The sequence below is a fragment of the Melospiza georgiana genome, chromosome 29 (assembly GCF_028018845.1).
Source record: "Melospiza georgiana isolate bMelGeo1 chromosome 29, bMelGeo1.pri, whole genome shotgun sequence".
In the NCBI taxonomy this organism is placed as follows: Eukaryota; Metazoa; Chordata; class Aves; order Passeriformes; family Passerellidae; genus Melospiza; species Melospiza georgiana.
This window is the reverse complement of record NC_080458.1, coordinates 3,865,725-3,891,350: the sequence shown is the minus strand read 5'-3', so window position 1 is coordinate 3,891,350 and position 25,626 is coordinate 3,865,725. Positions and strand designations below refer to the sequence as shown.

The 25,626-nt window shown below is 56.3% G+C and overlaps 1 protein-coding gene across 1 annotated transcript; it reads left to right on the top strand.

Moving 5' to 3' along the window:
* Positions 1-6,676: 6,676 nt before the first annotated feature.
* On the top strand, positions 6,677-23,777 carry KRT80 (keratin 80). Its single transcript, XM_058041997.1, has 9 exons — positions 6,677-7,012; positions 10,022-10,236; positions 16,553-16,613; positions 18,295-18,390; positions 20,812-20,976; positions 21,544-21,669; positions 22,853-23,073; positions 23,494-23,549; positions 23,623-23,777. The coding sequence occupies exons 1-9, from the start codon at positions 6,677-6,679 to the stop codon at positions 23,775-23,777; spliced, it is 1,431 nt and encodes a 476-aa protein (XP_057897980.1).
* The last annotated feature ends 1,849 nt before the right edge of the window (positions 23,778-25,626 follow it).

Sequence of the window (25,626 nt, the reverse complement as noted above, 5' to 3'; positions counted from 1 at the left end):
GCTGCTGCTGCCCTGGGCAGGTCCCGGCCGGCCCGGCCCGGCCCCCGGGGACATTCCTGCGCTCTGACGCCTGCTTGGGGCTCGGTTTCACCCAGAAATCAGAAAGAGCCGGGCTTGGGATTCCAGGAGAAGGCAGGGAAGAGATGTGGACGGCTCTAGGCTGGTGCAGAAAGCAAGGAAAAGGGGAGGTGGGAGTGGGAATGGGACACGGGAAGGGAGAGGAGAAGGGAGGAGTGAAGGTAAGAGAAGGAATAACGAAGCGAGAGAAGGAGCAGGGGTGGAAAGGAGCCTGGGAAGGTGGCAGAGCTCCCCCAGGCATCCCCCAAACCAGGGTACACAAATACCCCCAGTCTGGCATCGAATTCTCCCCTTCCCAGCCCCCAGAGCCCGATCCCAGCACGGGGTGCGGGAGAAGGGGAGGCAGGGCTGCAGTGTCCCCTGCATGCCCACCCCTATCCCTGCAGTGTCCCCTCCGTGCCCACCCCTGTCCCTGCAGTGTCCCTGCAATGTCCCCTCCGTGCCCACCCCTGTCCCTGCAGTGTCCCTGCAGTGTCCCCTGCATGCCCACCCCTGTCCCTGCAGTGTCCCTGCAGTGTCCCCTGCATGCCCACCTCCTGTCCCTGCAGTGTCCCCTGCAGTGTCCCCCACCCCTGTCCCTGCAGTGTCCCCTGCAGTGTCCCCCACCCCTGTCCCTGCAGTGTCCCTGCAATGTCCCCTCCGTGCCCACCCCTGTCCCTGCAGTGTCCCTGCAGTGTCCCCTGCATGCCCACCCCTGTCCCTGCAGTGTCCCCCACTCCTGTCCCTGCAGTGTCCCTGCAATGTCCCCTCCGTGCCCACCCCTGTCCCTGCAGTGTCCCCCACCCCGTCCCTGCAGTGTCCCTGCAATGTCCCCTCCGTGCCCACCCCTGTCCCTGCAGTGTCCCCCACTCCTGTCCCTGCAGTGTCCCCTCCATGCCCATCTCCTGTCCCTGCAGTGTCCCCTCCATGCCCACCTCCTGTCCCTGCAGTGTCCCCCACTCCTGTCCCTGCAGTGTCCTCCACCCCTGTCCCTGCAGTGTCCCCTCCATGCCCACCCCTGTCCCTGCACTGTCCCTTCGTGCCCACCCCTGTCCCTGCAGTGTCCCCCACTCCTGTCCCTGCAGTGTTCCCCCTCTGTGCCCACCTGGGGCTGGGCCCTGTCCTTCGAGGGCCATGGAGCTCCCTCAGCCCCTCTGTCCCACCCTGGCATGGCCTGGACATGTCCCTGGCCTGGCCCCTGCCCTTCCCCAGAGGGACCTGCACAGAGGGAACAGAGCAGAGCTGGAGGAAGGGGCTCTCAAAGCCCCCAGCCCAAACTGGGCAGTGCCCAGTCCCAAACTGGAACCTCCAAGCCCAGCCCCTGGCAGAGCAGGAAACACCTGCCCTGCCCAGCCAAACTGAATCAAACAAACCAAACCACACATTTCACAAAATAAATCCTCCCCTCCTTCTGTTTCTCTAAACCTGAGCTGACCTCGGGGAGGCTCCAGCAGCAGAACCAGGAGCTGCTCTGCCCTGTCCTGTTGTGGCCACAGCACTGACCATTCCCTGTCCCATGTGTGACCACAGCACTGACCATTTCCTGTCCCACAGCACTGACCATTCCCTGTCCCATGTGTGACCACAGCACTGACCATTCCCTGTCCCATGTGTGACCACAGCACTGACCATTCCCTGTCTCATGTGTGACCACAGCACTGGCCATTCCCTGTCCCATGTGTCACCACAGCACTGACCATTCCCTGTCCCATGTGTGACCACAGCACTGACCATTCCCTGTCTCATGTGTGACCACAGCACTGGCCATTCCCTGTCCCATGTGTCACCACAGCACTGGCCATTCCCTGAGCTGTTGTGACCACAGCACTGGCCATTCCCTGTCCCACAGCACTGACCATTCCCTGTCCCATGTGTGACCACAGCACTGACCATTCCCTGTCCCACAGCTCTGACCATTCCCTGTCCCATGTGTCACCACAGCACTGGCCATTCCCTGTGCTGTTGTGACCACAGCTCTGACCATTCCCTGTCCCATGTGTGACCACAGCACTGACCATTCCCTGTCCCATGTGTCACCACAGCACTGGCCATTCCGTCCCACAGCACTGGCCATTCCCTGTCCCACAGCTCTGACCATTCCCTGTCCCATGTGTGACCACAGCACTGGCCATTCCCTGTCCTACCCATGGCCACAGCACTGACCATTCCCAGCCCTGTGTGACCAGCCTGACCCAGTCCCACTCCAGGGGCAATTCCCATTCCAGGGGCAGCTCCCTTACCTGGCTCCCTCTCACCCTCTCATTCCCTCCAGAGCTCCTTCAGTCCTGCTTTCCCTCCTCACCCACATCCCTTGGGGCTGATTCCCAGTTTACTCCTCATTAATAAACACCAATTACTTGGGGAGCCTTGATTAAGAAATTATTCTACTCTGCCTGAACACATTGAGCCAATAACCCTGGGAGCTCCAGGTGCTGGCAATAACCCCCAGCAGTGTCCAGGGAAGGGTTGCAGATTTCCCAGGTTTGTCCAAGGGGGTTGAAGCACCTTCAGGGCTCCCTGTGATGGTTTAAATCTCCCTGTGCCCAGCCCCAAGCCTCAGCTCCCCAAAAAACCACACACACATCTGGACACGTCTGGATGGGAGATCCTGGGCTCACTCTGCACCCAGCAGCAGCAGGATTCAGGATTCACCCACCAGGTTGTGAACACTCCCAATGGCACAGGGGGCACACAGCAGCTCAGCTGGATATGACTGGATCCTTCATCCCCTTCTCCACCTTCTCCCCACCTTCCTTGTCCCTGTCCCTTTCTCTTTGGTAATTGCTGCCCCGAGATGTGCAGGATGTCTCTGTTTCGGAACTGAAGAACGAGTCTGGACTCTTTTCGGTCTTGAGGTTGTTTATTAATTCTTATCTATAAAATTTTCTTTCTGCCCAGCTGAGATCTGCTCAGCAGGGCAGCCACAGGAACTCTGACCGCCCCTGATGTGGTGTTGTCCTTTTATACTACAAACTACATATAACATATTTACACTTAATTCCTAATACCTATCACCTGTGTTAGACAGTGCACTTCTACTCTAAACCAGTTCCAAAGTACCAACATCAGAAAATGGAGACCAAGAAGAAGAAGGAGAAGAAGGACAGGACATGCCCACATTCCTCCATCTTGCCTCCTGAACCCCCAAAATTCTACATTTTCACCCTGTGATTAATTCACTATCATTCTACTCAAACTCTTGTGGCTTGTAACTCCTCACACAAAGCTGGTGATTGTTTCCAGCCCTTGGGGTGGTGTCAGTTTTTTATACTAAAAGCTACGTGTACAATATTTACACTTAATGCCCAATACCTATCACCTGTGTTAGACAGTGCACTTCTACTCTAAACCAATCCCAAAGTGCCACCATCACTGCAGAAAATGGAGACCAAGAAGAAGAAGAAGAAAGGCTGGACACACCTGGATTCCTCCATCTTGTCCCCATAACCCCCACACCAAAAATCCTAAAATCTCCATTTTCACCCTGTGATCATTTTATTATTATACTATTTTAACTTCTGTGACTTTCAGATCCTCATACAAAGCTGGTAACTTGCTCCAGCGGTCAAAATTAAATCCCCAGGTGTTCTGGGCTGTGTGCCAGGGTCTCCGAGCCCTGTGCAGGGGTCCTGGCAACTCTGGACACTCAGCGGGATGAACTGAGTTCCGACACCTTTCCAGCAGGATTTCTGTGCAGCCAGGAAGGCTTCCTGGTTTGGGGAGCAGCCCATCCCAAACAGAACCAAATACCTGGCCGAGGAGGAGCACCGAGAACATCAGGAAGGGCAGGACCTGCCTGAGTCAGCTCAGCCTCTCCCGGGGCAGGGGCAGGAACGAGGGGCAGATGCTGAGCTGGGGACAGGTCCCCCTTCTTTGGGAGCCACAGGATCCTTCCCTACAAACACCAGAATGCCCAGGAGCAGCAACACGGGCACTGAAACCAGGGTCCCCCAGAGTATCCCCCTTCCACCTGGGCCCTCTGCTCACCCCGTGGGCCAACAGCAGCTTCAGCCTTGAAAGGAGAGGCTGAATCCTCTTCCAACACATCCCATGTCACCTGCAAGTCAAACCCATCCTGCGGGAAGGACACAGCACTTGGAAAACCCTCATCCATCTCAGAGCAGAGTGGCTCCAGTGATCCCAGTGAAAAAAGGGTTCCATGCTGCTTGTCCCAAGAATGAAAGGCAGTTTTCATCCTGAACCATCATCCTGCTGCACCTTTCTGTGGCAGAGGGAGTTTGGGCCCATCTCCGGCATATGATCATGGAATTATGGAAGGGTTTGGCTGGGAAGGGACCTCAAAGCTCATCCCATTCCACACCCTTCCACTATTCATGGTGCTCTGAGCCCTATCCTTGGACACTTCCAGGGATGGGGAGGATGTGGGACACGGGACACGATGCTGTGCAGGAATCATTCAGATCCATTTGGATCCCATCACCTGGAGAGGCTTCCTGGGCCACTGTGCACTGGGAGATGCTCTTGGAGCCAAACTTCTTGTTCCCATGGGCTGGACCTAGGCTTGGAAACTTCATTTCATGGAAGAAAAAGGAGGGAAAGAATTGATCCTTGGAGGAGAAAGGAGCAGGGATTGGTGCTCAGACAGGTGGGATGAGCTGGGACCATGAGAGATCCCACCAGGATCAGAGCAGACACTGCTCCCAGGCTCTGCTGCACCAAAGTGCCCTCACTCCACCTGCCCCTGCTTCCCTTAGAGGGACTGAGCCTTCCCAGGGCTGCCCTGAGTGCCTTCAGCGCCTCCAGCAGCCCCAAGGGCAAGGTGACCCTGACCTGGTGCCCGTTGGGATCCCATCCATGCCTGCAGCCACAGAGCCACCACAGAAACCCACCAGGAAGGGATCATATCACCCACAGAGCAGGAGCCACGAGCTATGGCTGCTCCCAGCCAGGAATTTGGGCTTAATCATTAAAATAAGCCATCAGGATTACTGTGAGAAGTTCTGCCAAGGACCCACTGAGTGAGTGACCTGGTGTTCAAATGCATTTTCCCTGGAGAGGATGTTTAGGGAAGGTGGACAGGGGAAAACACCCCGTTCCTGGCAATATATTGCAATTCCACCTGAAGGAAAGGTCAGCCCCACTGGAGCAGGTCCCCTTCCCTGGGAATCCTTCCCAAACTAGAGCTGCTCCTCAGCAGAAGGTTCTTGTCAGAGCACAGATCCAACCTCTCCTTCCCTCACCTCCCTTGGAAGGGAAACTCCAGCATGGAGCAGCAGCTTTCCCACAGAATGGAAATTGGGATGGCCAGAGAAGAACATCCCAGTCCCCCTTCCCAAGGATGCCACAAAGCAAGGCACAGATGGGAGCTCTTCTTTCCCAGGCTTTGCAGGAGAAACGGAGCCAAAGCAGGAAACCACGTCCAGGGTTTGTACCAAACAGGGATTTAAGGGTGGGACACCAGAGCTCATTGAAATTCAGAGGGGTTTTGTATCTCCAGATTTTATAGGGCTTTTGAGCAATGGGAATGGGGCAGTCAAAGATGGACTTGGGCACCTGAGATCTGCCTCGGGTCCAGAGGTTTAGAGGGTCTCTGGTGCTGCCAGAGCAGATGAATGAATAACCTCAGCACTCTTGGCCCACTCCCAGGGGTCTCAAAACCAGGCCTATCCTCCCTAAACCAGACCTATCTTGCCTAAAGCCAGACCTACCATTTCTAAAAACAGATTTATCCTCCCCGAACCCAGAACTATTATCCATAAACTAGACCTGATATCCCTAAAACCAGAACTATTATCCATAAACTAGACCTGACATCCCTAAAACCAGGCCTATTACCCATAAACTAGACCTGACATCCCTAAAACCAGAACTATTATCCATAAACTAGACCTGACATCCCTAAAACCAGACCTATCCTCTCTAAAGCACCCAAGCACCAGACTCTTCCCTGCTCTGCCCATGTGGAGCAGGAGCAGCTCCAGCCACACCAAGCTTGGGATGCATTTCCCAAGTTCTTCTTTAGCCAATTCAGACTCTTTATGGAAGAAAAGAAAAGAAAAAGAAAAGAAAAAGAAAAGAAAAAGAAAAGAAAAAGAAAAGAAAAAGAAAAGAAAAAGAAAAGAAAAAGAAAAAGAAAAGAAAGTATCACTGCTCCTTTCTGAAAATTTGGGCTGGAAAGCAGCCAGGGGCTGATGCCGGCTCCGTGTGCCAAGTCTCTGTACAGAGCTGTGCCTGGAGCAGTCCTTCCCAAGCCCGGCACCTCCAATTCCTTTCCTCACCTTTTAAGGATGAGGGAGGCAGCTGCTGGGGGCTGGCATTACCTGGGAGGGTTTGTTTTTGCTGTCAGGGCCTGAGTCCTCCTCACACAAACAAGCTTCTGAAGAAAAGAGGGAGCTGACAGAGGAGGGAATAAGAAGAAAAAAAAAAAAAAACAACATAGAAAGAAAAAAAAAAGCCAACAGGTTGATCTGGATTTCCATCAAGGGTTCCACCCTCCTCCGTTTAATGAACATCGCAGAACAGGTGCTTGGAATTCATTAGCAGCCACAAGCGCAGCAGACGGAACCGCGCCGGCCCCGCCGCTCCTCTCTCGGAGGCAGCAGCAGCCACAAACCTTGAGCCCTTCCCCGCCTCTCCCTCCCCCGGAGCCAGCCCGGCCATGACCAACCCCAGCTCTGCCTTCTCCAGCGGCTCGCTGTGCTCCGGGGAGGCGGCGGCGAGGATGAGCCGGGGCCGGGCCGCCGGGAGCCCGAGCCCGGAGCGCCGCAGCCCCGACGGCGGCACCAGCGACGGGCCCGGCTCGCTGGGCAGCGACGGGCCCGGCTCCCTGGGCAGCGGCTCCCCGGGCAGCCTGCGCTGCTCGCCCTTCCCCGGCCTGGGCCGGCTGCCGCCCCCCGTGCGCCTGGACATCGACACCGAGTTCCAGGCCGTGCGGCAGCAGGAGAAGGAGGACATCAAAGTGCTCAACAACCAGTTCGTGACCCTCATCGAGAAGGTAGGGACGGCTCTTGGCCGGGCTGGGGAGGGGCTCGGGGACCACCGCGGCGAGGCTGGCACATCCGGCCAATTAGTTATTAGCCCAATTAGTTATTCCTTCCGAGCTCTCTGTCTGACGGGCGTTGGGGAGCATCCCTGGGGGAGGCACGGCCGAGGCTGTGCTGTCACCCCGGACAGCTCCTGGGGACCCCCAGAGCAGCCCCGGCAGGGTCCTGGGGGCACCGTGGGCAGGAGACACCATGGACGGGAGGCCTTGGCTCCCGGAGTGGCCAGACAGCCACGGGCAGTGACACTGAGTATGGCAGCAGCTCCAGTTCTGGCTGCTGAAGAGAGCTGGGAACTCATCCCTGCAAACTCATCCCCACCTCCACCTGGGCAGTGCGGGGAGCCAGGGGACCCCCCAGCCACTGCCTCAGAGTTTCTGAGGAGAGAGGCCAAGAAAGAGCTGCTTTCATCTCTGCAGAGCTGGGAGAAGCAGAAGTTTCTCCAAGGAAAACAACTGCCAGAGCAGGCAGGTTCCTGCAGAGCCCTGCTCCGTAAACAGATGTAATCTCTGGGATTGCTTCATGCAGCTCTCCCTGCCAGCCTCCAGCAGCCTGGGATTGATTCATTTCAGCTCTGCGAGGACCTGAATTCACACTGGGAAGGAGAAGGCCATAGGAACATCTGCAGAGGGACAGTTGTGGCCAGTCACAGCTGGCAGGGTCAGCAGGGCCCAGCCTGGCTCTGGTGGATGGGCACAGCCTCCTCCTGTGAGCCTTTCCAAGACTGTGGCATCGGGAATTTGGGGAGCATTGGGAAGCACCCAGACAGTAGAGGCTGGAATTTGGACTGTCCAGGTGGAGAGGTTGGGGTTTGCTGGGCCCTCAGAGCAGGGATGGGAGGAAGGGAAAGGCACAAAACCCTACGTGCCTGAGCCAAGCCTGTTCCCTGGCACCAGGGAGGGAAGAGCTGAGAGTTCTGGGTTTCCCAACAAAGCCAACCCAGCGGCCTCCTGATCCTGATCCATGTGGATCCTGGCATAGGGACACCCCCTGGGCCAGGGGCTCAGGCACACAAACACCCCTTGGGCCCAGGTCTCTGACTGTAGCTCCTGAGCTCCTTTGAAGGCTTCAAGAGCTGCATCAAGGCTTCAAGAGCTGCATCAAGTGGCAGCTTCAGGCACCTGCCCCAGGCCCTCATTCCAGAGGAAGGGAATGGCACTTCCTTGTCAAAGAGAACCTGGCTTTATAATCAGGGATTCAGATGCTCTCGATCCCCAGCAGGTGATTCCAGGGATAATTGACCACACAGCTACAGGAGTCTGGTGCTGGAGCTTTTCCAGCTGTTACAGATCTGCTGGTTTTTATTTTCCAGACAGATGGAAAAGCCAAGCCCTGGAGCCCCTGTTTGAGCCCCAGAGGGGAGGGTCTGTGGGGACCAAACTTTGGCCACTTGTGTGTTCAGGCATGAAATTCCAGGGAATGAGGCCAAATCTGGGTGATCCCTCTGCAAAGCTCCTGCAAAGGCTCAGCAAGGGGGGGTTTCCACTGAGGGGGACATTGCAGGAGTCACAGAATCATGGAATGGTTTGAGTCAGGAGGAACCTTTAGGATCGTCCGGTTCCAAGCAGATGTTGGAAGCCAAGAGGGAACCAGTTGAGTGCAGGGATGATTTGCTAACAGGACTGCGAGAGATAAAAGGAACAGCTGAGGATTAGGAAGGAGGTCAGGAATTAATTAAAGGTCGAAGATGGACCTGGAGCCACAGCCAACGCAACCCATTCTCATCCCAGGAGGGAAGGATGAAGTCTCTAAGAGTGAGACCTGGAACATCCCCACACTCCCATCCCTTCTGCTGGAAGCTCCCAAGCACTGGAATGGTTCTGCTTTGCTTGGCTGCTCTCTCTGTTCAGGCAGGAAGCATTTGGAGAAAGATGGTGCCACATCTGGGTCAGCAGCTGGAATTCTGCCTCTTCTTTGGACCCCAGGCCAAGGCTGGAGGTCTGATGGCTCCTGCTCCCAGTGCTCCCAGTATGGCATTGGCCCTGAGTCATCCCGGAATGCAACACAGGAAACTTGGAGGCAACTCTGGCATCTCCAGCCAAAACGTGACTGGGGCTGCTCCCAGAGGTAGCAATTAGCCAATTAATTGGAGTTGGCCAAGAGCTTTGAAGATGAGAACTGTTAAACTTGGAGTGTTACTGGTGAGATTGGGAATATTGGGAAAGAGGAGCAGGTTCCTCAAAGGCGGGTGGTGGAAGGGCAGCGTTGTCCTCTCAGAGCCAGCACAGGGAGCTCACCTGGAGTCTGTAATTACCTGGGATGTTCTCCAGAGCTTTGTCTGAGCTGCTCTGCAATAAACCTGATTCATTTCCCTGAACCTCTCCATGCTGTAATCCGTGGCAGTTCAGAGGGTTCCCTCTCTTTGTGCTCTCTGGAGTAGGAAATCTGCCCTTCCCTGACCCTGGACATCCCTGCATGACCTGGGGTGGATCTGCAGCCTTGGCTTCACCAAGCTGGACTCAACACCTGATCTGGTGATGCTGAAGGTGCTTAAAGTAGCCCATTGTCACACACAAAAGGGACAGAACTGACCATTCCTATTGTCAGTGACTCCTTTATTCTGATGTCACTGTGTTTAGCCCAATGTGAATGGGTTTATTTTGATGTCACCATGTTTATTTTGATGTCACTATGTTTATTCCGATGTCACTGTGTTTATTTTGATGTCACCGTGTTCTATTGAGAAATAATTAGTGGGTACTGTGTAAAACCCCTAGAAGCCCCCTAAAAGAGGAAGGTGTCCCTGCCTATGCCAAGGGATGGACCTGGGTGATCTTTAAAGTCCCTTCCAAACCCAAACCATTCCATTATTCCGTAACCCTCCATCCTCAGGCCTAGTTTGAAGGGATTTCTCATTCTTCCCTGGAAATCTGCTGGTTCTGAAGGTCTCCAACATCTCCTGCCCTGCCATGCTTTGATTGTGGTCCTCAGTGTCACTGACGCCTCTGAAACCTCTCCCGTAGGTCCAGAGCTTGGAGCAGCAGAACAAGATCCTGACAACCAGGTGGAACTTCCTGAAGGACCAGGACAATTCCCACTCTGACTCGGACATCAAGGCCATCTACGAGCAGTACGTGAGCAAAATGAACCAGGAGATGAAGGCGCTCAACTTCGAGCAGGAGAACCTGGAGTCAGAGCTGGCGAAGGTGCTGAGCACCATGGACGCCTTCCGGAGCAAGTAGGTGTCCCTGTCCCTCTGTCTGTCCATAGCCAGGGGCATTCAGCTGGGAGCAGCCCTGTGGGATTGAGTTAACTCAGCCAGCCTGAGAGGCCCAGGAACATATTCCTGCTTTGGTGTGCACAGAAGGATGGATTTGGGAATTTAGGATCACAGCTGGTAATGAGAGGTGAAAGGAAAGCTGGAATAGTGAAATTCCAAGGAGAGCAGGGTCCGAGAGGAGCCTCTGCCAGAGAACAACTCGGGGAGTGGCATTGCTGGAGTGACAGCCATGAAAACAGAGAATGTTTGTTCTCCACAAAATTAGCACAAGCCAGAACTTTGTCCCCAAAGTGATTTCTGGACCAGGCTGCTCTGTACAAAAAACAACGCTCCTGGCTACATGGTTGGAATTTTGGGGTGTTCTGCGCAGGGCCAGGAGTTGGATTTGATGATCCCTGTGGTGTCTTCCAACTCAGGATATTCATGTTCATAACCCATGTTCAATGGGTTAGGAGGGACCTTTAGAATCACCCAGTGCTACCCTTGCCATGGGCAGGGACACCTTCCACTCAAAGCCCTGTCCAGCCTTGGGCACTTCCAGGATCCAGGGGCAGCCACAGGGAATTCCATTCCAGGGCCTCCCCACCCTCACAGGGAGAAATTCCTTCCCAATATCCCACCTATCCCTGCCCTCTGGGAAGCCATTTCCCCTCGTCCTCTGCCTCCATCCCTTGTCCCAGGTTCCTCTCCAGCTGCCCTGGTGTCCCTTGAGACACTGGAAGGGGCTCAGAGTTCTTCCTGGAGCTCTTTCCTCTCCAGGCTCACACCCACCCATCCCACTCCCACTGTCCCAGGCTGCTCCAAGCCCCATCCAGCCTGGCCTTGGACACTTCCAGGGATGGGGCAGCCATGGGGAAATCCATTCCATTCCCCATCTTCACAGGGAGGGATTCTTTTGTAAAGAAGGAATATTCTATTCCATGACTGTGGAATCTCCTCCTTTCCCCCTTCTGCCAAACTCTGCTTTGACTAAAAGGTCAAAATTGTGCCCCAAATGGTCCCGACCAGGAATAGGGAGGCAGCCAAAGGTTGGGGAGCTGCAGCTGCCTCTTATCTCTGGGGAGCTCCTCTTATCTCTGGAGATGAGCAGATAAGAGAGAGCAGCTGGGCCATGCCCGGTCACAGGGGAGCAGACAATGCCTTCCTCATTATGGGGCTCATTTGCATCCCACAGGAGAATGCCAAATGAGCTCCTTTCCCTCCCACTGGCACCCAGCACCTTCCTGGAGCTCTGGAGGCTCCCATGGGGATCTGGGCTGTGCAGGGACTGTCCAACCCAAAGTGGTGCCCAGGGACTGGGGTGGGGGCAGAAATCCCTGCTGGGATCCAAACCCACTCCTGAGGTGAGGCACAAACTCCCCAAGATGTTCAGTCCAAGGATTCTCCAGCTCCTTAAACCCTGCTCCAGGTGGCTGCAAATTAGGGAAGGGCTGTCAGCTCCTTCTAACAGAGACCCAGCAGTGAAATGCCTTAATCAGCTCAGAGCAGGTCGGAATCGTGGGATCACTCAGCTTGGAAAAGCCCTTGGAGATCACTAGGTCCATCCATCAACCCCCTCCCACTGTGGTCACTACTGACCCCATGTCCCCAGGTGTCACATCCACAGGGTTTTGGGCACTTCCAGGGGTGGGGACTCCCTGGGCAGCTGTGCCGGGGCTGGACAACCCTTTCCATGGAAATTTTTTCCAAATATCCAACTTAAAACTCCTCTGATGGAATTTGAAGCTGTTTTTTCCCTTGTTCCCTGGGAGTGGATCCTGAATCCCACCTGGCTGTCCCCTCCTGTCAGGGACTTGTGCAGAGCCAGAAGGTCCCCCCTGAGCCTCCTGTTCTCCAGGCTCAGCCCTGCCAGGTCCCTCAGGAGCTCTCCAGACCCTTCCCTGCTGCTCCAGCCCTTCCCCAGCTCCATTCCCATCCCTGGACTCTCTCCAGACCCTCAGGGTCTTTCTTGTGAGGTACCCAGAGCCCAGGATTCCACGGCCTCAGCAGTGCCAAGGACAGGGAGCGTTGTGAGGAATTTGACAGGAGTTTGATTCTTCACCTTACACTGAAATCATCCTCCCAGGAGTTCTTCAAATGACACCCTGAATTGCCTAAAAAGTCCTAAATTCCTCATGGGAGGTTGCTGTTCATTTAGGGAATGCAAAGGTCAGGAGCTGCCATCCCTGCAGGGAGCACCTGGCCCTTCCCTGAGGAGGCAGAATCCCTGGGATGGGATTTTGGGTGGGAAGGGACCCTGGCACAGACAGGGACACTTCCACTCTCCCAGGGTGTCCCCAGCCCTAGGACACTTCAGGGATGGGGCAGCCCCAGTCTGTGCTCAGATCTGCACTCAGGAATTGCAGAATTCCCAGCTCCTGACACTCCAGGGTTTTCCAACCTGATTTCTTAGGGATGAAGGTGCTGCCCAAGGGTTCTCCCTGTTGGATTTCTCGTGACTTTCCCAGTGACTTGGACAATGGGATAGGACACAATTGGGGTGCTTCATCCCTCGGAACTGATTCACAGGGAGAGAATTCCCAGGCCCCATCCAGCCCTGGCCCAGCCCAGGGGCATTTCTGGAGCAAATCTCTGCACAAACCAGGCAAATCCAGGAGGTTTCTTTTCCCCAGGGAATTCTGGGGGAGGAAAAACACAGAATGAGTTGGATTTCCCCTGGAGTGGTGCCCTCAGCCAGGCTGTGGCATTCTGGATGGAATACCCCAAATCCTCCAGGATGGGAAATGTGCCTGGGGGAGTCCCCCCGTGAGGCTCTGAATTCACCCTGAGTCAGGGGCTTTCCAAAAAAGCTTTCCAAACCCACCTGGATGGGACCCCCTGGAACACTCCCACCTTCTCGTCAAAGGAGTCTGCCATGGAGCAGCAATTCCAGAGGGACGGATGGATGGATGGATGGATGGATGGATGGATGGATGGATGGATGGATGGATGGATGGATGGATGGACGGATGGACGGATGGACGGATGGATGGATGGATGGATGGATGGATGGACGGATGGATGGATGATGGATGGATGGACGGATGGACGGATGGATGGATGGATGGATGGATGGATGGATGGATGGATGGATGGATGGATGGAGAGGGGACAGGCACATCCAGGAGGGAGCACAGCCCGCCTGAGAGCTGCTTCCCTGGATTTTGCTCCATGGAAGGAGCCTGGGGCAAGCAGACGCTGTCTCAAGTGTGCCAAGTGCAGCAAGGGCTGGGTTTGCCCTCCCGCAGTGCCCCGGGATCATCTCCCACAGATAAAGGCTGGGATGTGCCTGTGGAATGCTCCAGCCCCAGCCTGGGGTGAGTCACGGGCCTGGAGCGTGGCAGGAGCGCGTTGGGCCGGCTGGGGCGGCTCTGGGGCAGCTCTGGGGCAGCTCTGCTCTGCTGGGAGCGGGGTTCTGCCAGGGCCCGGGGTGGAGAGAGACTGGGAGAGACTGGGACACACTGGGACAGCCTGGGAGAGACTGGGAGAGACTGGGGCACACTGGGAGAGACTGGGAGAGACTGGGGCACACTGGGGCACACTGGGAGAGACTGGGAGAGACTGGGACAGCCTGGGACAGCCTGGGAGAGACTGGGGCACGCTGGGACAGAGTGGGAGAGACTGAGAGAGACTGGGGCACGCTGGGAGAGACTTGGATAGACTGGGAGAGACTGGGATAGACTGGGAGAGACTGGGGCACGCTGGGACAGAGTGGGAGAGACTGGGAAACTTTGGGAGAGACCGAGACAGACTGGGACAGAGTGGGATACACTGGGAGAGACTGGGACACTCTGGGGCACACTGGTGTTGCTGACGGACACGAAAGAACACAAGTACACTACTTTTTTCAAGGTGAAGGAAAAAAAAGGGAAGTTTTATTCTCTGACTCCAATATTTATAGTTTTACAAAAGTGACAGCGGATTGGAAGGTGACAGTGACACCTCTGCAATGACACAGGTCAAACTAACAGTCTATCAACTCTCTCTTCTTCCATAAAGGAATGAAAAAACAATGAGTTATTTACAGAAAGTGTGTGAGAAAGTTTACTACAAGAATGTTAACATCAAAAAGCTTAAAAAATCTCAAAAAACTAAAGCAACACACTGGGACAGAGTAGGATAGACTGGGGCACACTGGGATACACTGGCACAGCCTGGGACAGACCAGGGCACACTGGGATGCACTGGGACAGACTGGAGCACACTGGGGCAGAGTGGGAGAGACTGGAACAGACTGGGAGAGATTGGGATACACTGGGAGAGACTGGGACACACTGGGGCAGAGTGGGAGAGACTGGAACAGACTGGGAGAGATTGGGACACACTGGGAGAGACTGGGACACACTGGGACAGCCTGAGGCAGACTGGGACAGCGTGGGGTGCACTGGGCCTGAGCTGAGTGTGAGGAGGAGGAAGGGGGGCTGCAGACAGACACTGAGCATGGCACAGGGGTGCTGCAGACAGACATTGAGCTTGGCCATTCCAGCATTCCAGGCTGACATCCCAGGTGAGGAGCACAGCCCAGACAGATAAATCCCATCAGGCCCTGCTGCCCAGCCTTGGAAAGGCAGGGAAGGACAGGGCAAGTTCAGCACCGAGGAGGACTCGGGAGGAGCCCCAGGAGTGCCCAAAGCCGTGACTGTCACACACAGATTATCTGCTCTGGATAATCCCAGCTCAGCTCCTGAGCACAGCTTTCCCCCTTTCCCAACATCTGCTCCCCATTCCCACACTCTGTACACTGCAGGGGAGGCTCCCAAAACCCTTCTGGGCTGCTGAGAACCTCTGACTCGATGCTCCAGGCCCCAAACAGCAGCACAGGGCTGCATTCCTGATGTTCCTCTCCTCAGTCTCTTGGGAGATCCCATTTTCCCGTTTTATCTCGTTCCCAAAGCTCTCAGCTCCCCTTAGGCCCATGTAGTGACCTGCATTAGGTTCATTTGCTGGTGTCCCAGCAGCACTGAAAGTCTGAGCTCACAGCTGGAAATGGGGGGCGCTTTGGGGCCCCTTCCACCAAGAAGGAGCCCGAGGGGCTGCAGTGTGACCAGAGCTGGGGATGGAGCTGGGGAAGGGTCTGAAGAGCTCCTGAGGGCCCTGGGGGGCTCAGCCTGGAGCAAAGGAGGCTCAGGGGGGACCTGGTGGCTCTGCACAACTCCCGACAGGGGGGTCAGGCTCTGCTCCCAGGGAACAACAGGACAAGGGAAGTGGCCTCAGGCTGTGCCAGGGGAGGTTTAGTTGGATATTGGGGGAGATTCCTCACTGGAAAGGTGTCCAGGCACTGGCACAGCTGCTCAGGGCAGGGTGTAGCCACCAGAGCTGTGTGGCACTTGGGGACATGGTCAGGGCTGGCCCTGGTGGTGCTGGGGGATCAGTTGGACTCGATGCTCTCCAAGGGCTTTTCCAATCTTAGTGATTCCATGGAATGTCATGTGCCCCTTAGGCTGAGGAGCCTGAGGGAAGAGCAGGGGAGCCTGGAGCTCCCTGAGAGCTCAGCCTGCTCTGATCCATCACTCCCTGTGCTCCCACCCCTGTCCAGCTGCTGGGGGAGACACCCACCCCCTGCCATGGTTCTGCTCTGACCCAGCTCTGCTGGGCCCAAAATGGACCCTGTGCCTCTGCTGGGGTTTGGGACCACCCCACCCCTGTCCCAGGAGCCAGCGAGGGCTGGAGCATTCCCCAATTCCCACTCACATCCATTTGCCCCTGGACTGAGGCTTTGCTCCTGGCCCTGCCCTGTCCCACCTGGATTCAAACACAGGGACACCCAGGACTCCACCCCATCCTGGTTTGATTTCCTTCCACTCCATGGGCAGTTTTCCATTCATTCCTTTGCCTGTGTGCCTGGGCTGAGTTGACACCAGTCCAGAATTCTCAGAATTGCCAACAAGCCAAAGTTTTCTCCCTTAGGAAGACTCCGACACAGGAAGTCCTCAATTTCACCCCAAACGTTTTCTGTTCTGCTCATGGAAAAGGTTTGGGGTGAAACTGAGGAGTTTGGGCAGAGCCCAATCCCCACCCCTGTCCCTCATCCCTTTGTGAAGAACCTGAGGCTGCCCAGCCCCCAGGTGAAATCCCAGTTAGAGCTCCCTCCTCTCTGCTCTGGGATTCTTCATCCCCAGAGTGCTCCTGGTGTTCCAGGGCAGCTGGAATGGGGCAGCTTCTCACTCAGTGCCTCAAGGAGGGGGCACAAGCAGGAAAAGCAGAAAGTTGGGATACTTTGGGGGTCTGAAGACACCTCTGAGTGTCCCTCCCTGAGTGTCCCTGTGGTTGATGCCATGCTGTGGGTGCTCTGCAGGTACGAGGATGAAATTCGCCTCTGCAGCGGGATGGAATTCACCTTCATGGAGCTCAAAAAGGTCAGCAGGAGGGGAAGGGGAATTTCCCCCTGGATTGGCTCTACCCAGCCCTGCACAGCCAGGGGAGGGCCTGCAGGTGATCCAGGCTCAGCTGGTTTGGGATAAAAAGGTCTGGAGGAGGACAGGGAGGGGATGAGTCCCAATTCCACAGGAGGGTGAGTCTGGAGGGGCTCCTGAAAATCCCCTGGCACACCTGGAGATCAGAGCATCCCCATCCCCCATCCTGGGGTTTCCTGGTCACTGTCCCCATCCCTTCACCTGGGAATTCCTGATCATTGTCCCCATCCCCTATCCCGGGATTTCCAGGTCACTGTCCCCATCCCTGCACCTGGGATTCCCTGGTCACTGTCCCCATCCCTGCACCTGGGATTTCCAGGTCACTGTCCCCATCCCTGCACCTGGGATTCCCTGGTCACTGTCCCCATCCCTGCACCTGGGATTTCCCTGGTCACTGTCCCCATCCCCTATCCTGGGAATTCCTGGTCACTGTCCCCATCCCTGCACCTGGGAATTCCTGGTCACTGTCCCCATCCCTGCACCTGGGATTTCCTGGTCACTGTCCCCATCCCCTATCCTGGGATTTCCTGGTCACTGTCCCCATCCCCTATCCTGGGATTTCCCTGGTCACTGTCCCCATCCCCTATCCTGGGATTTCCTGGTCACTGTCCCCATCCCCTATCCTGGGATTTCCCTGGTCACTGTCCCCATCCCCTATCCTGGGGTTTCCTGGTCACTGTCCCCATCCCTGCACCCTGGGATTTCCAGGTCACTGTCCCCATCCCTGTACCCTGGGGTTTCCTGGTCACTGTCCCCATCCCCTATCCTGGGATTTCCCTGGTCACTGTCCCCATCCCTGCACCTGGGATTTCCCTGGTCACTGTCCCCATCCCTGCACCTGGGATTTCCCTGGTCACTGTCCCCATCCCTGTACCCTGGGATTTCCCTGGTCACTGTCCCCATCCCCTATCCTGGGATTTCCCTGGCCTGAGGGTTCCGAGCCCTTCCCCGGCTGCCCCCTCCTCCCTGCGTTCCCTCCGGGTACCATTAGAGTTGGGAGAGGCTGGAATTGATAAAGGATTTAAAGGATTTCCTTTGTTCCCTGCGGAGGGGCCACGCCCTGGGCAAACCCCGGGCAAAGCTCCCACTCCAGCAGGAGCCAGTGGGAATCAGCTGGAATTGGGATTTTGTATCAAACCCCCCAATTTGGGGGCAGGATAAGGGTGTTAGAGAGAGGGAATGTTCCCCACAAATATCCACCCTGGCTAATTCCGTGTTTGCCTTTGCACACTCACCAGGAAGGGCATTCCCAGACACTTCCATGGGTGGCTCCCAAGTTTGCAATAAGTGGAGCCTTTTGTGGGGAACAAAAGTTGGGAGGGGGTGGCCCAGCCCTGCCTTCCACCAACAAGGCCCACAAAACAAAGGCAGGAGGTTCTCAAAGGAGCCTCCCCAGCTGGGGAGCAGCTCCAGACATCCCTGTTAATAAATCTGGGAATGGGTTGGGTGGGAAGGAGCTCATCCCATGGGCAGAGACTCCTTCCCTGTCCAGGGTGCTCTAAGCCCTGTCCAGCGGGTCTGGAACTCCCTGGGATGGGGAGCAGTGGGAATGACTGGATGTAAATCCAGGTGTGGACTGGTGAATCCCTTTCCATCCCTGGTGAATCCCTTCCCACCCCTGCAGGATTTGGATGTGAGCACCTTGCACCGCACGGAGCTGGAGGTGAAGCTCAAAGGGCTCCAGGAGCTGCTGGAGCTGAAGAAAACCATCTATGAGCAGGTGGGAGCACACCTGGAGAGGGCTGGGACAATATGGGAAATGGCATTTTGGGGACAGATCCTGGATTTCCACCCACATAGGGGCTGGCCAGGGTGTCACAGCCATCCCAGTGCTCAGGCAGGACCTGAGGAGTTGATCCCTCCCCTAAAAACAACATTGGAATGGGACCAGAACATTCCTTCTGCCCCAGAGCCTCTGCAGGGGCCTGTAATTCCAGCCTCATCCCAAACTGGCTGTTTAGCATGAGGTTGGAATTCCAGTGGGGTTTGCCCCAGATGAGGATGAGGTTGGAATGGATGGAGTTTGTCCCAGACCTCGGCCCAGGTGAGCCAAATGTTCAGACTCCAGGAGAACCCAAAGCCCAGGACCCAAACCTGGAGAACCTGGGTGCTCTGAAACACATTCCAGCCTCCTCCTTTCCAGGAAAACCAGGGGTCCCCAGGCAGGAATGACTGCAGCCAGGGGGAAGGGCCTCCTTCAGAACACTGACTCAGGCCTGGAAAATGTCACCCAGCAGGATCAGCAGTGTGGGAACACTCAGGATTTATCTAAATTCCAGCAATCCAAACAATTGCAGTGCCTGGTGGAGGAGTATGAACATTCCATGTGGGAAACTGAGGCACGGAGAGGCTGGAGCTGCCTCCCAGCAAAACTGCCCAGGGAGCCTGATCTGCTCTAAAATGAGATTATTCCTCATGCAAGGCAATTTTAGCCCAGTTTTTTGGAAATCAGGCCCTGCTCCAGGGTCTCCACCTGATTTCCCATGGGTCCCATTAAAAGCTGCATTTTTTTTAACCCCTAATTAATGTAAAAATCTCATCCCCAACCTCTCCTGTCTCACCTTCTCTGAGGATTCGATGACATCAGGTACAGGCACATTCCCAGGGGGAGAGAAAAGGAAGTAAACTTTGCTTGTTGGGATGGATCAAGAGAAAATAATTTATTAATCCTCATTAATAAATGACTAGTTTGGGGGTTTTATTCACCAAATGATCCGATATTCCAAATAAACACAAATTTTCTCACCTCCTCCAAGATTAACAAAGAAACTCAGGGATTAAACAGCAGTGGGATAAAATCTCCCAATCATCCTGGTTTCTGGGGTGTGTCTGTGTTATCCCTCAGCCACAGAGCCCTTTGTGAGCCCAGCCAGGGAAGGGAAGGGATCAAGGAACACAATTCCTGCTCCAAAGGGACCTGAGCACGAAGGGAAGAACAAAGGAGAGGGAGGAGGAGAAGGAATTCCTGGTGCAAAGCAGGAGCTGGGCCTGAGATAAGGGAGCAGCAAGCCTGGGTCCAAATCTGGGTCCCAACCTGGGTGCAGGGGCCCGTCCAGGCTCAGGGAGGGGAATTTGCAGCTGTATTTTACCCAGAGCAGATATCCTGGTGGGCTGTAATCCCAGGGGTGCTCCTGCCTCCCTCCACACTGCCATTCCCAGGACAGAGGAGTGGAGCAGCTCTGCCAGCCTGGCTGTGCACAGGGAAGGCTCCTGGTTCCCTGAGGAGCCCTAAATCAGGCTCTGGCATCACAAGGAGCAGCCCCAGCCCTGCTGGATCCCACAGCAGAGCTTGGAGAGGGCATTTTCCAGCCTCCCCAGGCTGTGGAGTGATCCACACTGCCTTTGTTTCCCCAAAACTCTCCCATTCAGCCTGGATATCAGTGGGTATTGATCCATGATCATCAGCTCCAGCCCTGCTCCTGGGGAACGACCGACTGGACAAGAGGAAATGCCAGGGGAGGTTTAGCTTGGATATTGGGGAAAATTCCTTCCTGGAAAGGGCTGTCCAGCCCTGGCGTAGCTGGGGTGAAGTGCCCGTCCCTGGAAGTGCCCAAGGAATGTGTGGATGTGGCACTTGGGGACACGGTCAGGGGTGGCCTTGGCACTGCTGAGGAGCAGGTGGAATCCAGTGATCCTACAGGTCTTTTCCAGCCTTAAGGATCCCAGGATTCTCCCTGCTCCTGGACTAGTCCAAAGGCACTGTTTTGTCAGATTTTGCCAGTTTGTATCCAAAGATCCCAAACCCCAATTTACCCTGAGTCTGGATCTTATGGAGTTTCGAAATAATACCAGGTTCCCAACTCCAGAGAGTGAAAACTTGGGAATTGTCCCCCTCTCCCCATGGAAGCTGTTCTGCCAAGCACAGCCCACCTGGAGCTCTCTCTGACTGCTGGGAATCTTGGATATGACCAGATCCTGGGAAAAAGTTCTTCCCTGTGAGGGTGGGGAGGCCTTGGAATGGATTCCCCAGGGAAGCTGTGGCTGTCCCAGCCCTGGCAGTGCCCAGGCCAGGCTGAACAGGGCTTGGAGCAGCCTGGGACAGTGGGAGGTGTCCCTGCCACGGCAGGGCTGGGATGGGCTTTGCTGTTCCTCCCACCCAAACCATTCCATGACTCTCCCCTGTTGTGCCGTGGCTCTGCAGGAGCTGGAGGAGCTGCTGACGGAAATCAAGGACATCTCCGTGGTGCTGGGGATCGACAGCTGCTCCCGGCCGGACCTGGGCAGGATCGTGGAGGACGTCAGGGCCCAGTACGAGGCTCTGGCCCTGCGCAGCTGGGAGGAGGCCGAGGCACTCACCCGGAGGAAGGTACCAGATCCCTGCTCCGTGCCAGGAGAGGACAGGAGAGATTGGCCTGGAGACAGCTGGGATGGCAGGGATGGGCTGGGAATGGAGGGAGGGACAAGGCACTATCCATGATCACTGTCCAGACAGTAAATCTGGAGTTTTGTTAACTCTGGGCTTTCCACACTGGAGGAACCCAGCACATCTCCCAGTGGAGATGGAAATGTCCTTCCAGCTCTCCAAGGAGCAGGAATGTGACTGGTCCCAGAGCCAGGTGAGCCTGGCACAGCCAGAGAGGATGGGAACGAGCCCCAGGCCTTTGCCCAGATAACCCAGGTGATGCCAGGGCACTGGATCCAGAGCCACAGCCAGAGGGGATGGGAACGAGCCCCAGAGCATTGCCCAGGTAACCCAGGTGATGCCAGGGCACTTGATCCAGAGCCACAGCCAGAGAGGACAGGAATGAGCCTCAGATCTTAGCCCAGGTAATCCAGGTGATGCCAGGGCCACAGCCAGAGAGGATGGGAACGAGCCCCAGAGCTTGCCCAGGTAGCCCAGGTGATGCCAGGGCACCTGTCCCTCTCTCCACAGCTCACCGACAGCAGCTCCCAGCCCGGCTCCTTCGGGGGGCACCTCCTGGACAGCCGGAGGGAAATCGCAGATCTGAACATCCGCATCCAGAAACTGCGCTCCTGCATCGTGTCCCAGAAGAGCCAGGTGAGTGCTGGGGGGATAAAAGGACAGGTGTGACCTGGGATAATGGGACAGGTGTGTGCTGGGAGGGAAAACGGGACAGGTGTGTGCTGGGGGGGGATAATGGGATGGGTGTGTGCTGGGGGGGGATAATGGGATGGGTGTGACCTGGGTGGGATAACAGGACAGGTGTGACCTGGGATAACAGGACAGGTGTATGCTGGGGTGGAAATAATGGGACAGGTGTGTGCTGGGGGGGATAATGGAACAGGTGTGGGGTGGGATAACAGGACAGGTGTGTGCTGGGATAATGGGACAGGTGTGACCTGGGGGGGATAACAGGACAGGTGTGTGCTGGGGGAAACAACCAGACAGGTGTGTGCTGGGGGGGATAACGGCACAGGTGTGGGGTGGTATAACAGGACAGGTGTGTGCTGGGATAATGGGACAGGTGAGTCCTGGGGGGGATAATGGGACAGGTGTGTGGTGGGATAATGGGACAGGTGAGTCCTGGGGGGGATAATGGGACAGGTGTGTGGTGGGATAACAGGACAGGTGTGTGCTGGGGGGGATAATGGGACAGGTGTGGGGTGGGATAACAGGACAGGTGAGTCCTGGGGGGGATAATGGGACAGGTGAGTCCTGGGGGGCATAATGGGACAGGTGAGTCCTGAGTGGGATAACAGGACAAGTGTGTGCTGGGGGGATAACGGGACAGCTGTGTCATGGGATAATGGCACAGGTGTGTGCTGGGGTGGGAGTAATGGGACAGGTGTGACCTGGAGGGGGAATAAGGGGACAGGTTTGTGCTGGGATAATGGGACAGGTGTCTTCTGGGATGGAATAATGGGACAGGCGTGTCCAGGGGGGGATAACGGGACAGGTGTGTGCTGGGGTGGGAATAATGGGACAGGTGTGACCTGGGTGGGGTAATGGGACAGGTGTCTGCTGGGTGGATAAAGGGACAGGTGTGTGCTGGGTGGATAAAGGGACAGGTGTGTGCTGGGTGGGATAAAGGGACAGGTGTGTGCTGGGTGGATAAAGGGACAGGTGTCTGCTGGGTGGATAAAGGGACAGGTGTGTTCTAGGGTGGGATAACAGGAGAGGGGTGTGCTGGGATAACGGGACAGGTGTGTGCTGGGTGGGATAACAGGACAGGGTGGAATTCCCTCTCCCAAGGCCCCTCACTCCCTCTCCCGCTCCCCAGTGCCTGTACCTGGAGGAGCACATCCGCGAGGCTGGCGAGCAGGGGGAGGGCACCCTGAGGGACGCCAAGGCCAAGGTGGCCGGGCTGGAGGAGGCCCTGCAGCGCAGCAGGGAGCACATGGCTCACCTGGTCCGCGAGTACCAGGAGCTCATGAACATCAAACTGGCCCTGGACGTGGAGATCCTCACCTACAGGAAGCTCGTGGAAGGGGAGGAGAACAGGTGAGCCAGGATTCCTCTGCCTCAGGCGGGGAAGGGATGCACCAGGACACCTGGGGGGATGGAGACATCATGAAATCATGGAATGCTTTGGAAGCCAGTCCCACCCCTGCCACGGGCAGGGACTCCTCCCAAAGCCCAGCTTGCCCAAATACCAAGTTCTGAGGCAGGTACTGAAGGTTTGGTCAAAGAAGGGGCAAATCCTGGTGGTTCCCAGCAGTTCAATCCCATTTCTTGCTCCCAAGTCTTCCTCAGACTCCCCAGGCTGAGGGTCCAGACCCTCTCCAGGTGCTTTTCCCAGGGGCTGTTGAAGCCCATCCTGGTCCTACCACCATCCCAACTCCCCCAGGCCAAACCCCAGCCCTCCCCACCCCTCTGGGACAGCCCCAGCCCTGTCCTCACTCTGTGTCCTTCCCTTCCCAGCATGGAGCAGCCCATCCCCACCATCATCAGCGCCGTCCACTCCCGGCCCAGGCCCCGTAAGTGCTCTGATCCCTCTGCTCCGGGGAACGGGGGGATGCACGGGAGGGTTTTAACCTCTGCCTGTGTCAGTTTCTGCCAGCGCCCTGCGGAACTCGCGGCTCTTTGCGCGGGGCTCGGGGGAGCCCAGCGGGGGCGGCCCCGGGAGGGACCCGGACGCTGCGGGGGCTGCGGGCACCGGGACCCGGCCCAAGCTCAGTGCCGGGGCCGCCGGGGAGTGCTCCTAGGAGATGGACGGACACGGAGCCCAAGCGCCTGGGGAGCTCCTCCTCCTCCTCCTCAGCTCCAGCCCACGTGCAAGGGATGAAGGATGGGGGTCCTGTCCAGGCTGCCCCTCGGCTTTCCACCATCCCAGTTCACAGCTCCGTTCCCAGTTACAGCAGGAACCACCCCAGCACTTTAGGGACTCTCCCATTCTCTTCTCCTTCCTCTCCAGGGCTCCCTTCCCAGGGGATTTGCAGTCCCCCCTTGGAATGTGCCCAGCAGGAGGGAAGTGTCCCTACCCCAGCTTTAGCAGCTGCCATTGGTCCCTTTACTGCTGTTGCCAAACCCTTTCCTTGCTCTGACAGGGATTCTAAGGAAAGCACCATCCAAATTCCACACTGCGGCAGAGGGAGGAAACAACCCCAGGGATGGATTTGTCACCAGGATTGACAGATCTGGTGGCACCCTGGGGCACCCTTGGCCACCTCAGGGCACTCCCTGCCTTCAGGGGGCCCCTCATTCCTTCACCAAAGCTAAAATGCCTCAAAACTCTTGATTCCCATAATCCCTCCCTCTCTCCAGGCTCCACACAGCAGTTCCAGCTCCTAAAGTTGGGGTATTTAAGTTGGTTCCTATTAAACTGCACTGGGAACAGCCTGGTTGGGGTTGGGAGGAACCTCAAAGCTCATCCCATCCCACCCCTGCCATGGGCAGTGACACTTTCCACTGTCCCAGGTTGCTCCAAGCTCCATCCATCCTGGCCTTGGGCACTTCCAGGGATCCAGATGCAGCCACAGCTGCTCTGGAAAATCCATTCCAGGATCTCACCACCCTCACAGGGAAGAATTTCTTTCCTAAAATGAAATCCAAATCTTCCCTCTTTCAGCCCAGAGCTGGAAAACTCCCTTGCCTTCGTATTTATTGACCTCAGCTTGTACCTGACCCCGCTGCCCCCATGGGCCAATCCCAATCCTGATGCTCCAGAGCTCCCAGAGCCAGCCCTGGAAGGGCCAGGTGGCCACAGGTGGGGGATGCTGTGGCCTCTTCCCAACCTCACCCACAATCCTGCAGTATTTTCCTTCCTGGCCCCAGCCACTGCCACTCAGCCCCCCCAAACTCCCAGATTCTGGGTCCCCATTCCCACATCCCCGTAGGATAGGAAGCACAGCTCTGGCTCGCAGGGTTTGGCTGTCACAATAAAGTTCTGTCACTCAGAATCCGTCCTGTCCTTGGTTTTCTCTCAGCCTCCCACCACAGGCACCTGGAGCAGCAGCTCCTTCCCAGCAGGACTCACCTGGCTGGGTGCTGGAATCGCCTCCCGGGGACTGGAATGGGGAATGGCACAGCTCCAGGGGGAGGGTGAATCCTTAAAACCCAAAATCATGGACAAAGACTCCCTAGACAAAGTTAGAAAGTGGTGAATCATCATTCAAGGGCAGGGGGCCAGAGGGGCAGACACGGGGTGGGATCCGAGGCCTTGGGATCAAATTTGGGAATGAGGGGAACACGCTCAGCACTGCTCGGCTTCCCCTTCTCAAATTCCTCCTGCCCCTCTCCAAAGGGGAATTCCTGCACACCTGGGCACCCATTTCCCTGCAGCCCCTCATTCCTTTTGGTGCTCCTTTATCCCCACAGGGGTTTCCCAGGGAGATCCAAACCAGAGCAGGTTCCCTGGGGTGCTGGAGGACCCAAATCTGGGAGCAGCTTTGCTGTTTGCTGCTCACCTGGGGCACCCTCTGCCCTTCCAGGGTCAGCTTCCCCTTCCAAACTCCTCCTGCCCCTCTCCAAAGGGGGATTCCTGCACACCTGGGCACCCACATTTTCCTGCAGCCCTTCATTCCAGAGGTGCCCTTTTGGATCACAGGTGCTCCC

Coding starts and splice junctions, on each gene's coding strand:
- KRT80 (XM_058041997.1), top strand. CDS start 6,677: ATGACCAACCCCAGCTCTGCCTTCTCCAGCGGCTCGCTGTGCTCCGGG. Junction 21,670..22,852: donor TCGTGTCCCAGAAGAGCCAG/GTGAGTGCTGGG, acceptor CCCGCTCCCCAG/TGCCTGTACCTGGAGGAGCA. Junction 23,550..23,622: donor CCACTCCCGGCCCAGGCCCC/GTAAGTGCTCTG, acceptor TGCCTGTGTCAG/TTTCTGCCAGCGCCCTGCGG.